The sequence below is a fragment of the Balaenoptera borealis genome (assembly GCF_965194805.1).
Source record: "Balaenoptera borealis genome assembly, chromosome: X".
NCBI classification, from domain to species: Eukaryota; Metazoa; Chordata; class Mammalia; order Artiodactyla; family Balaenopteridae; genus Balaenoptera; species Balaenoptera borealis.
The window spans coordinates 27,637,837-27,652,341 of NC_138881.1; the positions used below are offsets into that span (position 1 = coordinate 27,637,837).

The 14,505-nt window shown below is 41.3% G+C and overlaps 1 protein-coding gene and 1 long non-coding RNA gene across 11 annotated transcripts in view; one reads left to right on the forward strand and one right to left on the reverse strand.

Annotated features, from left to right (window-relative positions):
* The window catches only part of LOC309621181, a 94,619-nt gene that overhangs the window by 46,377 nt on the left and 33,737 nt on the right, over nucleotides 1-14,505 (forward strand). The gene's annotated exons all lie outside the window — the stretch shown is intronic.
* The window catches only part of DMD (dystrophin), a 2,485,149-nt gene that overhangs the window by 3,993 nt on the left and 2,466,651 nt on the right, over nucleotides 1-14,505 (reverse strand). For 6 of the 10 annotated variants that reach the window (XM_082378022.1, XM_082378021.1, XM_082378025.1 and 3 more), the window contains one exon: nucleotides 12,397-12,489. In XM_082378022.1, coding sequence (XP_082234148.1) covers nucleotides 12,397-12,489 — 93 coding nt within the window. Of the gene's footprint in view, nucleotides 1-1,604; nucleotides 3,263-12,396; nucleotides 12,490-14,505 lie in introns of those variants that run through there. The other 4 variants (XM_082378024.1, XM_082378020.1, XM_082378019.1 and 1 more) reach the window with 2 other exon arrangements.

Genomic DNA, 14,505 nt, shown 5'->3' on the forward strand with positions numbered 1-14,505 from the left:
TATAATTCCAACTATTTCTCACATCTATACTATAGTATAGTCCTCCTGGTAGCTAGGAAATGTATTACAAAACATAAAACAGGGAAGAAATCTTTTTTTTCTCCATCAGCTTATTGACAATAATCAAAAAGTGCCTATTTTAGACTGTGCTAGGAGATGCAGACTGCAGTTCAAAAGGTAATGAAGACAAGTGAATGCATGTATAGATTATACAGCCAAGTAATGCTTCTACTCCTCAAAATGGTGTTCGGTTACTAAGTGGAAGGAAAATTCTTGAGTCTCTTAAGAGGCATAAGTTCTAGGGGTATCTGCTATTTAAAAAGTTACCAGGTCAGAGGTTCATGATTTTTTAAAAAATTAATTAATTAATTAATTTTGAGCTGCATTGGGTCTTCGTTGCTGTGCGCGGGCTTTCTCTAGTTGCGGCGAGCAGGGGCTACCCTTCGTTGCGGTGCGCGGGCTTCTCATTGCGGTGGCTTCTCTTGTTGCGGAGCATGGGCTCTAGGGATGCGGGCTTCAGTAGTTGCGGCATGCGGGCTCAGTAGTTGTGGCTCGTGGGCTCTAGAGCGCAGGCTCAGTAGTTGTGGCGCACGGGCTTAGTTGCTCCGTGGCATGTGGGATCTTCCCGGACCAGGGCTCGAACCCGTGTCCCCTGCATAGGCAGGCGGATTCTAGTCCCAGGTTCATGATTCTTAATACACCATACCTACTCCCACAAAATGTTAGGTGGCCTTTAACCTGTCCAGATGGTTAAATGTTCACAAATGACCTCATGGCCATCCCTGTGCTAGAAAAATGAACGTTCTGAGTCACCTCACCGTATCTATATGATGCCTTTCATTACTTTGTTTACAAATACCTGCTTCATCAGAGTAACAATTCCAGTGTTTTCCATGGAGGTTTTCCTTAGAGCCAGAAAAAAAAATTCTATCTCTTTGACTAAATACTGCCCCAAAGAATCATATACCTCAACCCGCTGGAGGTATAGAACCACATACAGATAGGGAATTGGGACACAGAAAATAGATTTGTATCCTGCTTCTATTATCCATGCGTGTAAGGCAGAACATTAGTGAGATCATTAACTTTACCTGACAGATTTTTCTAAAGTCAAAATGAAAATCTCGTGCTATGAGCATGAGAGGCCCTGGAAAACAGGCAGGATGCAGGCATCTGCGATTAGCTTCAGGCACAAGTAGACATAAAAATACGTCTGTAGACATATTTAATCCATTCTTAAGCAAGGATTGTTGAAGAGAAAGGCACTTTGCGTTTAACATTAGGGTAGTTGTATGTTTTTCCAAGTTGGTGCAAAGTGCGACACGTGGACTCTCGCATGCCACCTCTGCCTCAGGGAGTTATTCGCTGCAGTGATTTGAATTGAGACTTTCTGGCAGAGACCCAAGACCTCAATAGCAATCTGGCACTCTGTTTTTTAAAAAATACCGTTCCCAAAGAAATGGTGAGCACTCAATTGGCCAAAGCAAAGCCAGAATACTGCAGCGAAATGTGCTTATCTTTTCTTCTCTGTAATTTAATCTTTGAAAAAATATCTGGTCTACTGTACATTTGGGGTATTTTCATAGCATTAAAGAAAATCACTATTGTTTTGATTCTCTGGCTTTCTGCAAACTTATCTGACTACAATACACCTCAGGTAGTATGGTTTCCAAATGCCTATGTGACTTCAATTATATGTGCTGGCCTTTTCTAAAATTCGTTTATGAGAGACACATATTTAGGGTGGTTAAAAACATGGTGCAACTTTTTACCACACGTTAAAATAAATTTTAAGGGGCACTTACCATCACAATGAACCCAAGACGTCTCACATAAGAAGGCAAACCGTCAGGAGCATTCAATGCTTCACCGATTCAGGTTTCCTGTTTCTCCTCCCAGCCCACCACTCCCTCCCTTGGACCCCACAAGCCTTGGAAGCGAGCACTGGTGTAGACACACTGAAGGATCGTTCAGTTGATTAGACCTGCGTGGCATGGCACTGGCAGAATTTCCAGTATGCTGTTTAAATGAATCAGTGGCTACTCCTTTCCATCTGTTGCTAAGGATCCAGAACCTTCTCATGTAAGGACTCCCCACCCGTCCAACCTGTCTCCCACAATAGTACACGCTATTGCCATCCATGGGAGAGCTTTCCTTCTTGCGTCCTTCATACTAAACTCTTGGTAAGGACAATCTTGTTTCACTTGGGCTGTCACTCAACACTTTGTCATCCAATGTCCTTTCATTAGGTAACTCAATGTTTAGCTAATATTTCTGGTAGAACAGAAGTATGAAGCAGCTTTTACTGTAAAACCCCCAAACCACATTCAGTGATAATGCTGTACCCTACCTATAACAGGCATGAAAAAAATCCCTCAAGACTCCAAGATTCACTTTTTATCCCTAATTGGTTATTGTTCTCTCTGGCTCAAAATGCCAAGTAAAGAAAAAAAGCATCCTCTAAAGGGCAAGTTGAGATGACATGTGCTTTTCACACACCATTTTCTAAGTGGCAGTAAAGCACACAGTTAAGAGTGTGGCTCTGGACCCAGACTGCCTGGATTCAAATCCTGGCTCTGTCACCTTGGACACATTGCTTACCCTTTCATTGACTCAGTTTCCTTATCTGTAAAATGGGTTAATAAGAGTACCTACCTCATAGGCTTGTCCTGAAGATTACATAATGAAAAAGATGGCAAGTGCTTAGAAAAGTCCTTGGCACACAGTAACTGCTCAAAAAAATGTTAGCTAAAGTGGGAAAGAAAGAGTGTAGGCACCAGGAAAAAGAAAACAAAAAATGAAGTCACCCCTGAAGAATAAAAACCAAGGGCACTGGCAGAAAATGCTAGGGTCCTGGAAGTAGAAGGAAGCTTTATGACTCATCAGTTATGTTCGAGGCTAAATGTATTTTGAAGATTTTGTTTGTGTTGCAAATGGCAACAGATGATGAGCTTCAGGATTCCAACCTAGGGACTACAAAGGGTTGCCATTTAAGAGAGATTCCTGTTCCCCCAACCCCTGGTCCTGTTGTCATGGTGATGACAATGACAGTGAACATTTGAGGAATGTTCCTCATAAGCTGCAAGTGGAGAGGTGACTACCATCCTTACATGATGACACGTGTAATACACACATGGGCGTGCACGCACACAATTCTTACACAAATGCCAAACATAGAAAGCGGGATGAGACAGACAGAAGCCATGGCTGTGAGCCTGAATCTCACTAACCTCTCTCATTGGCTTCCCAGGGGTATTTCTTCCTTTAATAATAGAGAGAGGAAGAGGCAGAGATATCAGAAAGGAAAAAAAAATGCATAAATATACAGTTTCATACCAATTTGCTTCTTTTACCAAACAAATGTTGAGATGACAATTCATTTATCCCCTTCTGGAAAAAAAATAAAAACAGAAACAAAAAAACCCAAAAGACACATCCAGTCAAATAACCTTTACATACACTTAAAATCGGTGTAAACAGATAACATGATCCAGGAGACATCACTTATAGAATCCATAGAGCTCACATGTTCAACTGGATGAAAGCTGGCACAGCATAGAAATCTGACAAATTGAGCATTGTTTTCAAGGGCAACTGTAGAATCTCAAGTTTACTGTCCAAAAATCTCAGAATCCCTTTATTCTCCACTTGACAACCAACGCACCAAAACAAACAGTAGTTGGTTTCAGGTGTCAAAAATCTGCACTCCAAATGCGAGGTAGAACACTGCATAGAGGCTAGACTCCATCCTCTTGGGGGAAGTTGTTCTATCTGATAGAAGCTGAGCGTGTCCATGATGGGACTGGGGACACTGGAGAAAATTGAAACAAAGCGGGAAGGAGATAAGTCCCACTTATGGGCAAGCCACGGAGCCAGATTCAGGAATGAGTCTTCACCTTCCTCCTCATGATTCAACAGATACCAGGAGCCTTGAGGGTCAGCCAAAGACCCTCTGGCCTTGTTTGTTTTATAGAATCCTATATCTGTATGCAGTTATTTATTTTTGAAAAGCAGGTTCTGATGAGAAAGTTTTTCTACGCTAATATTTATAACCGGACAGAAAATTAGGGACCGCTGACCATACCTGGCATGTCTTGGGCCTGCAATTTCCGGGGTCTCCACAGTGAAATACTGATTTTCAAACTTTGGCTTTCGCATTGGGCCACTTCCTAAAACATTCTTGTCTGCAATTCAGTATTTAGACCAGATACAAGCAGAGCTGTGAGAGATCTTCTGCAGCATCTCCCTTTCCCCTGACACACTCCAAGAAGACCTACGACCCCCCGAAACAATTTGAGTAGTAGTCTAGAATGAAGAGGTATTGAGCTACTAATCCAAAAGAAACTTTTTAAAACTTATCAAGTTTAGGGTTTAAAACTTCTGGTGTACATTGTAAGGTTTTCTAAGTATGCCCCTCCCCTGCCTCTGCCTTCCTTCTGAATTGTCCCGAGTCAGAGGCTTCTTGGGGGTACAGAGACTGCATGCTTGACGACGTAATAAACATGGTCAAGGTATTCATGATGCTCCTCAAACCAGGAAAAAGAGAGAGAACAAAGGGTATTGGCTCCTCAGTTGTGGGTGTTCCCAGTGGTAGGCCCATACCAGACGATGGGGAAAAGGGAAGGGGGAGAACCTCATTTCATCCTTGATGGTGCACACCAACCCCAGCGTGAATTAGTCATCCATTCTTTTAGACTTCATTAGCAAAATTTTAAAAATTTCTTGTACTTCATGGTTATACTGTCTGGTGGTAGAATTAATTCTCCTCCCCTATAAGACTGTGAGCTCCTTGAAGGCAGGGTCCACACGTTGCTCACCTACCTCTCTATCCCTGATACCTCTACTATACCTCGACACTACGGGTATTTGGTAAATGCTGGCTGAACTAAATTAGGTAGCCACTAGGTCATGGCCAAGAGTCCTTTGATGCTTTAGGCAACTTGGCCTTGCCTGCGATCCTTTAGCTTGGATGCCAAGGGCTCGTAGCTGTGTCTGGCTTGTAACTTGGGCCTATTTTTCTTTTTTTTTTCAAATTGAAGTATAGTTGATTTACAATGTTGTGTTAGTTTCAGGTGTACAGCAAAGTGATTCAGTTATATATATATATATATATTCTTAGTCTTTGCCCTGATAGGTTATTACAAAATATTGAGTGTAGTTCCCTGTGCTATACAGTAGGTCCTTGACTTGGGTCTATTTTTAAAACCTCAGAACCTTAGGAAGGACAGTGTTGTTAGAAAGCAATGTGATTTAGCTTTAGAATGTAATTATGGTTCCTAGAATGATAAAGGTTATGCATCTTTATTAATTCTTCAACAAGGCCTATTCAGAGCTCAGTATCAACTGGACACTGCTGAAGATGAAGCGTATGATTTGGGTTTTGTTTCAGGTACTTCTTCAGAAACCATGTTTTCTGTAAAATGGACCTCCCAGAGCTATGTGATCCCTGACCTCTTTCAAAATCCTTCCTCGCCACTTGGGTTCCAATGTGCTCATTAGCATAGTACGAAGCGAGGTCCGCTTCTTGTTTAAAAAGAGTTAAATGTTTTCTACTTGTATCAGAAATACTTTCTACACTGACAAAATAGAGGCTCGCTGGTTGCAGCATTAAAAACAAATTCTTTACCGATAAATAAAGTACCAAATAAAAGTTTTATGTGAAAAACACATTCTTTGGAAATGAGTTTGCTTAGACCTTCGGTTAGGGGGTCCATCTGGCAATGCAGTATGCTGTCAGGAAATGAATCAAGAGAAACAGGAAGTGTGCTGGGGAGTCCTGAGTCTAAAGAAAGGGCTTGGTCAGGTCTGGAGAAGTCTCGTTTCCTCAGGCAGTACGAACTTGAGAGGATTGGCTGTAATTCATTATTCACAGTCAGAATCGCAGGACGTTACTGTTTCTGGGTATCTTTATGAGCTTCTTTATCTCACTTCACTGACTTTTTAAAAAAGTTAAGGAATAATGAGTCCCTTTTTAGGATTTCTGTTTCATTACAAGTGAAAGAAGATTGAAATGGCTATACTTTATTGAAAATGCAGGATCTTTGGTGAAGACGGATATAAACGTGTAAATCAATTCAAAAGCAGTTTTCTTGAGCTGAAAGTTGATCAGCACCGAAATCTGTGACTGTATGTATGTGATGAGCTAGAGTGGACAACAATTTAATGATGTAAAGTCGGGGTTGGCAGATTTTCTCTGTAAAGGGCCAGATAGTTAAATACTTTGGGCTTTGCCAGTCACACAGTCTCCGTAGCGGCTATTCAGCTCTGCCACAACTACTCTGCCCTTGGAGTGAGAAAGCCCCCCTAGACAATATGTAAATGAATGGGGGTGGCTGTGTTATGATGAAACCTTATTTATAAAGATTTGGCCCGTGGACTGCAGTTTGCCGGCCCCTGGTGTAAAGGAGCAACAGCTGAAATCCTTTCTGGAAGCCAAGAGGGAAGGGAAGGGAGCCTGCAAGGGGGGCCAGGATGCTTCCATCTGTCTTTGTTCTTTATGTTGCGCTTCCATAAAAGAATCACGGACAAGACTTGAATTTTAGAAGACGGCAGGTTTTGCAAAGCGGTTGGCTTTCTAATTTAGAGGCATTTAACAGAATGTATGTGGCCTTATTTAGGAGGGGGGAGTATGAGGGGGAGAGGATGGCATGGGCTGTTGGGGATAAAAATAATGTGGCACAGGTCAGCAGGTAAGAGATTATACAGGCAGCAGCAATACCCACACAACAGTGCTAACTGCTTCTTGAGATGTCTTACTGCACTGAGAGCTCATCTTGGATCCTATCATTAATCAATGTACAGTGGCACCTAATTTTTACAGAGGCCAGTACCATGCCCCTCACTAGCGAGGCGTTTTCTTTCAGGAATGCACATGCATCGAACAAACTCTTTGTTAGACTGCTAAATGTTCAGAGACGTATGGACAAATCGCTTAAAGAGTTGATTTTAAAACGATGTTTGTTGTTCGTTCTACCCATGTAGCCTCCCTACAGGATAATGGTGGAGATTTACAAAGTGTCCTATGGTAGATAATGCCTTTTATTACAGTGGAATTCAACTTCTACATCTATTTATAGACAGAGGGAGAGATTATATAGGTAGATTAAATAGGTTAGATAGAAATTGGCTCACATTCTGTGTTTAATATACACCAAGGCCCTCAAGCTCCTCAGGTGGTTGTGAATAACTAACTAGAGCTAGAGATTCATCAGAAAAGATGATAGGCTCGCAAAGCTAAACAGGCACACGTTCACACCTTGAACTCCCTGCGGTTTATAGTGGCTACGAGGCAGGACAGTGCTGGCTACCACTTGATCACTAAGCGGAGAAGCGTGCAGCCTCCTTTATTAATTTGTATAACAGTTTAGCAAGGCCATCAAGGTAGAGAGCTGAAGCCTAATCGAACCTGCTGAATAGCCATGAACGAGGCTCTTCACTTCTTTGGGCATCCAGGTACTTCTAGTGGAAATGAAAGGTGAAGATTAGCTGATACCTGAAGACTTAGCGCTAAGTCAAAATTGTGGGAAAGGGTAACAAAAAAGTTGTGAATTTAAAGTACACAAGAACTCCCCTACCTATATGCTTTATATTTATGAAAAACATAATATTAAAAAACGTCTTTTCCTCTGTGGGAGATTATCTAGCAGGGTTAAGTAAACCATGAGGTGGTATTTAACAGCACATTTCCACTAAATGTCAGACCTCTGGCTCAAACATCTGTTTTAAGTTACTAAAACAGCTGTCCGAAACAGCTGTAGCAAGCATGAACTTCATTTTTCGTAACACAACAATGGGAACGTGGATGCAGACTTAGATTGAAAATACAGTGTTCTCTAAGATACTAGCAAGGTCTTGGCAGAAACGTCCGTGGTAATAAAACTTCTAAAATATAATTTTTGTCAAAAAGATATCCACCTGGGCAAGGAAAACTGAGATCAGTTAGATCAGTATTTTTAAACAACTGGATCAGAAAATCAATATAGTGCGTTGCAACCAGCATTTTATTTTTAAATAAAGAAAACAGAGAAACAGTGTGAATTATACATAGTAAAGTATTGTTTCATGAAACTTTTGTTTCTGATCTTTGTATGTATACGTGACTATATACATATATGTGTGGTGTATATATGGTGGGTACGTACATATTTGTGTGTACATACATACGCAAATAATTTGTTTTATATCTTTACCCCGGTTTAAGATGTAAAATGTTTCTCTTATTATGGATAATGGTCAGAAAAGGTCAAAAGCCACTGTTTTGAACATCAAAGATGTTAAGATGAACTTTCAAGACCCTTCCAATTTGGGAGAGTCTCTAATCCTGAGACGTTAAGAATCTCAAGATTTTTGGCTTAATATCAACTTAACATACCTACTAATTGGTAAGATATTCCCACTAAATCCTACCATATATATATATATATATATATATATATATATATATATATATATATATATATTCTCCATTCTTTCACAATGAAAAAATGCCTTTAGTTAGAAATAAAGCATCCAAAAAACCACTTTTTAAAATTTTTTTATTTTTTGGGTGAAGTAGAAAAGAATAGCTTTATTGCAGGGGGCCAAACAAGGAGTCCAGGGCAGCTAGTGCTTAAAAGACCCTGAAACTCCCCTTAGGCTTTCAGGGAAAGGTTTATAAAGACAGTGTGAGGGAGGGGGTTTGTGGGGTGTGTGATCAGCTCATGAACACTCTTCTGATTGGTCGGTGGTGAGGTAATTGGGAGTCGGCATCATCAACCTCTGGTTCCAACCCGTCTGGGGTCTACGTGCTTGAAAAACCACTTTTTAGAGTGCATCGACGATCAGCCTATTTTTACAATGACAAGACTTTTTATCCATTTAAATTTATGGAGAAATAGGTGTGATGTGATTTATAACAGGAAATATATATTTAGTCTTCGTCCCCCTTCCAGGCACAGCGCTCCTAAAACCCTTGGAATTTCCTGTGATGAGCAGCAGCAAGGTGTCTTTTGTTATGTTACCAAGGTGACTTCTGGAAAGCACCTAAGGATGGGGGCTGCTTGCCAGGGGAGCCAACCAAGTGATTAGAGGGTTGGAACTTTCAGTCCTACCCGCTGATGTCCAGGGAGAGGAGAGGGGCTGGAGATTGAGTTCAGTCACCAGTGGCCAATGATTTAATCAATCATGCCTATGTAATGAAGCCTCCTTATAAACCCAAAAGGACAGGGTTAGGAGAGCTTCCGGGTTGGTGAACACGTGGAGATGTGGTGAGAGTGGTGTGCCCAGAGAGGGCATGGAAGCTCTGCACCCTTTCCCCATGCCTTGCCCTACGCATCTCCTCCATCTGGCTGTTCCTGTGTTGTACCCTTTTATAATAAACCAGTGATCTAGTAAGTAAAATGTTTCTCTGAGTTCTGTGCCCTGCTCTAGCAAATTAATTGAACCAAAAGAGGGGGTTGTTGGAATCTCTAGTCTATAGGCAGTGGGTCAGAAGCCCAGCTAACAACCTGGACTTAAAATTGGCATTCTGAAGTAGGAGGGGAGGGGCAGTCTTGTGGGACTGAGACCTTAGCCGGTGGAATCGGATCCTGTCTCTGGGTAGACAGAGTCAGAATCGAGTTAAATTGTAGGACACCCAGCTGGTATATGAGAATTGTTTGGTGGTGTGGGAAAAGAACCCCACACGTTGGAATTGGGTGCAGAATCATAAGGGGCCTATGATAAGGTATAATTTGGGAGGAAGTAGCAAAAAAAAAAAAAAAAAAAAGAAAAGAAAATGTCCAGGTCATAGCATCACAGAAAGACCAGCCAGCTCTTCTAGCACCTTATCTACTCTCATTATGTGTATTTTGTTTGTTTGTGTATTTGTTTTCTTCAGGAAAATGAATGAATTCTCTCAGGCCACCAGGGTACTAACTGAGTAAGTAGGAACTTGGTTAATGGAACTGGTATCAGACAAAGCCTGCTTATCCCCTATTTGAGAACTCAAATTCGCACTCAGGGGATGATATGCTTCCATAAGCACTAATTTAGTAAACACTATCCAGGCGGCCTGAATAGAGTTTCCTAGGTTTTCCATATAAGTAAATTAACATCGGACAAGTAAATATAACATCAGAGAGGCTGACTGCCAAATACCATATCAGAGGAGGTATATTTCTGATCTTTCATACCCATGTGGTATTTAGCTTCAAGGACTCTAAAAGGGGGATGCCGGGAGAGGGTGCAAAGATCTCACCTTAAGATAGTTAGGATGGCCCAGAGACCCAGTACAAAACAGCAGCCGCTGGGGAAGCAGAGCCATGAGCGCTGCTGTAGCCTCTCCTCTGATAGACTCTAGTTGTTCAGATGTGAAAGAAATGCCCAGGGCAGCCACTAACTTCCCACAGAGCAGGTCAACAACTTTTCAGGTCAAGGAGCAGGGAGGAGACGCATGTCTATGACCTTCAAGGGAAAGCCTGGGGTCAGTGAAATGTGTGTGAGACGCGGGGCCCAAAGTTCTGGCCCCATGAGTAGCTGTGTGATCTTGAGGAAGACACTTGCTCTGCTTGAGGCTAAGCCATTCCTATTTATCTAGAAGGGGGTTTCTAGGATTCTCTCATGTCATAGACGTCTCCATTACAGCAGTAATACTACTGTGCTGTGATATGAACTTCTCGGGAAGGCTGCATCCCCAACTGACCGTAAGCACCTTGACGGCAAAGAACTTGGCATTTCTACTTTGCATCCCTGACACCTCCGCTGGTACATAGTAGGTGCTAGCAAAAGCTGGCAGGATCAAGGTGAATGTGTTTGATTTACGTCAAACCAGCATGTGGTCTTCTCATTATGAATCATGGCATTTTGGGAGAGGAGACAGTGAAGACAGGATGGAGAAGAGGCTGGCAGGTGTGGGATAAGGAGGTGGGTGGAAGACAGAAGACTTTTATCTGTTAAAATCAACACATCAGAGGCGCTCAGCGGTGAAAAGATGGCTGGTGCAGACATTTAAAATTAGCTTCCCCTGACGGTTCCTTAGCAACGCTCTATCAGAACATTATTGCTTTTAATGTGCACCACACAACGTTCACTCGCACATGAAATAGCTGGGAAATGGCCATTGTTAACTGACACTGAACAAAAAGATAGGAAAAACACAGGACTCAAAGCACCCTCCTCATTGCCCTTATGGAGAGGAACAAATAGCCAGATTCTCTGCCGCCCTTCCCTCCCTGGCTGCCCATTAGGGGTGCCAATCACTGGCCACAAAGCCTGTGCTCCCCGCCCCCACCCTTGGTTCTCTAGATTATCCCTCTATTTGCTCACAGGTGACTGCTGCCAGTCTGTTTTTTTTTTTTAATTGAAGTATAACTGACATACACCATTATATTAGTGTCAGGTGTACAACCTAGTGATTTGACATTTGTATGCACTGTGAAATGATCACCCCATAGGTCTATTTATCATCTGTCCCCATACAAAGTTACAATATTTTTTCTCTTGTGATGAGAACTCTGAAGATTTTCTTTCTTAGCAACTTTCACACTTGCAATACAATGTTATTGACTCGAGCGTCCATGCTGTCTGCCATTCTTTTTATTCACTGAAGGGGGTGGGTCAGTGACCTGTCTTATGTTAGGGCAATGAACCACTAGAAATACTCCAAAACACTAACAATAGCAGCAAAATAGCTCCTTGGATGAAGTAAGGCATCTGAAGCTCATACTGGCTGGTAGGAAAATTCAGTGCGGTAAAATGCTGTATTTTTGGTATGAGGGGCAAAATATTCAAAGTCAAAGTGATGGGAAAAATAATGTTAATGTTCAATAATATTAAGATATATTAACATTTAAATTAAATAATATTAGTGTCTTCCTTTGTGAAAATTGTATTCTATCTAAGGAAGTGAAAAAAATAACGAACTAGTACATAGAGATTTAATTGTACTTATGTTTAAATGATGGGGTAATATACAGTTTTCAAATATACATAAAAGGCATGAGATTGCAAGCCCGAGTTCCCACCACCACTGTACGCTAGGCATATCACAGACCTTGCTGTATCACATAGTAGCTGTATGTCCCTGGCAAAGGCACCATCAGGGCATTAATTTCCTCGTCTGTAAAAGTCACTTAATAACTGCTCTTAAGTAAAAGCTATCTCATAAATAACTCTTCAGACTAATGTGCCAAGCAAGGAAGATATCGATACTTTATAAACATAAGTTAGTATTCTTATTTCTAGAAACATCTTGATTACACAGGTATTTGAATTCAAAATACTCCAAACCAGAAATTCACATTCGAAAACAAAATCTTCTCACAATGATCCCAAACTGGCATTCTGTCAGCACCTGTTTATCTACACATGCTAGTTGGGTATGGAAACGAGTGGCCTACTTCCAGGAAGTTTGAGTGACTTCTGGGTAGTGGCGCTTACCTCTCGAACTAGGGAAGGAGTTGTTGAGTTGCTCCATCACTTCTTCTAATCCTGTGCTTGTGTCCTGGGGAGGACTGAGAAGATCTTCCTCACCTTAATGAAAGCAAACACAAACAATGGCAAATTACACTTAAGGAGAAAATACAGATACCAGAGAAAAGGTTCATGACGCCATTTAAAAATCCATTATTAATTCATTTTCACTCCTTCATAAATAACGTAAATAAAAATGACCCCTCAAGCTTAATAATTAGGGAACAGTTCCTTCACGGGAAAAAGAATTTCATGCAGGGATTTATCTATGTCATTATCTTTGGAAAAGAAAACTGTGTATCTGCTTAGAAGTTAAAGTTGCCAGTAAGTTTCTTACGCCCCATTAAGAAACGTGAAATGTTTTTCTTTGTAATAAAAGATGATTATCGCACATTTGCAGCGTGTCTCTTCAACACAAAAGAAGCATGTGACATTTTGCATTCACTTTAGTAAGGTAAGGAGTGGAGACACTGAGGTATTTTTTCCATTCTTTACTTTGACATTCAACAAAAAATACAGAGAAAACTCAAGTACCTTTAAAGTCCAATGTAATAGGGAGAAATAAAAGTTGTATGTGCCCTATATAGGAAATGAAATATTGATATTCTAAGGACTGTGTATATGGACATACTGGGAAGTTATGTTCCTTTCCTATTTGTTCTGTGGGGTTACTTCATCATAATTATGTTTTTAGATGCTTACAAAGGGAACTTTTTAAAAAAATTTTTGAGCATTTGTTTATGTGAGGAGAGAAAGATGATTTGGAAGGAAGGGAGTTTAGGGATGGATGGTCTTCTTCTGGGGATGGGAGTCTCCTTGTAGATTTTGTTGATCTGTGTCTCGACTGTTTATTCATGTGTCAAAGAAATACACCTCAAACAGCATTTGCAGTAAGGGAGAAATTTCTTAAGTGCAAACAAAATTGTTTTGAACTTTGAAGGTCCTTTGAAACTAATTTTTCATAACATTCAATCTTCCAACAGTGAAAATAACTTCTTTTCAAGCTCTGTTTGTTGAGTACATTGCCACTTCCATTTAAAACAAGACCTTGCTTCAGCAGATCAACAAAAATATACACGCTTAAGGACAACCTCTGGTTCACATGTGACTTGAAAATGACTGGGGAGCCAGCGATGTAATGACTTAAATATGCTTGTCATTTCCTTTGGTCTATGCCACTTGGATTTTCATCTCTGATTATAATCCTGCATTTATTACCAAGTGTTCATCCTTCTTTCTTAAAGCACAAGCTAAAAGAATCCTTGGCACTGCTCACCATTTAGACAAAATCATATCTTAGGTGGATGTGAGGCTGTATACCATTATTAGAAAGGAGGGCTAAGGACCTGGGGTAGACAAAACCCCTCTGATTCTGTGAGTCTCCTGGTAACATACCATAGGAACTCTCTTTGAAGTACTAAGGACAGGAAATGATTGCTATTCAGGTTATAAGGTGAAAAGGAAGTTAGGTTATCTATCTATCCATCCACATGCACATGCTACTTGCTGATATTTATGCCTTTAGAAGTGAAAAAATGAAATTCAGCATCTTTAGTTTCTTTTTGCCTGTGGGTTTTTTTAAATTTTATTTATTTTATTTAATTTATTTATTTTTGGCTGCGCTGGGTCTTCGTTGCTGCGTGCGGGCTTTCTCTAGTTGCGGCGAGCGGGGGCTACTCTTCGTTGCGGTGCACAGGCTTCTCATTGCGGTGGCTTCTCTTGTTGTGAGCACGGGCTCTAGGCGCGTGGGCTTCAGTAGTTGTGGCACGCGGGCTCAGTAGTTGTGGCTCGCGGGCTCTAGAGCGCAGGCTCAGTCGTTGTGGCTCACGGGCTCAGTTGTTCCCCTGCATGCAGTAACTTCCCGGACCAGGGCTCGAACCCGTGTCCCCTGAATTGGCGGGCGAATTCTTTTTTTTTTTTTTTTTTTTTTGACCGCGTTGGGTCTTTGTTGCTGCGCGCGGGCTTTCTCTAGTTGCGGTGAGCGGGGGCTACTCTTCGTTGCAGTGCAGGGGCTTCTCATTGCAGTGGCTTCTCTTGTTGCAGAGCACGGGCTCTAGGTGCACGGGCTTCAGTAGT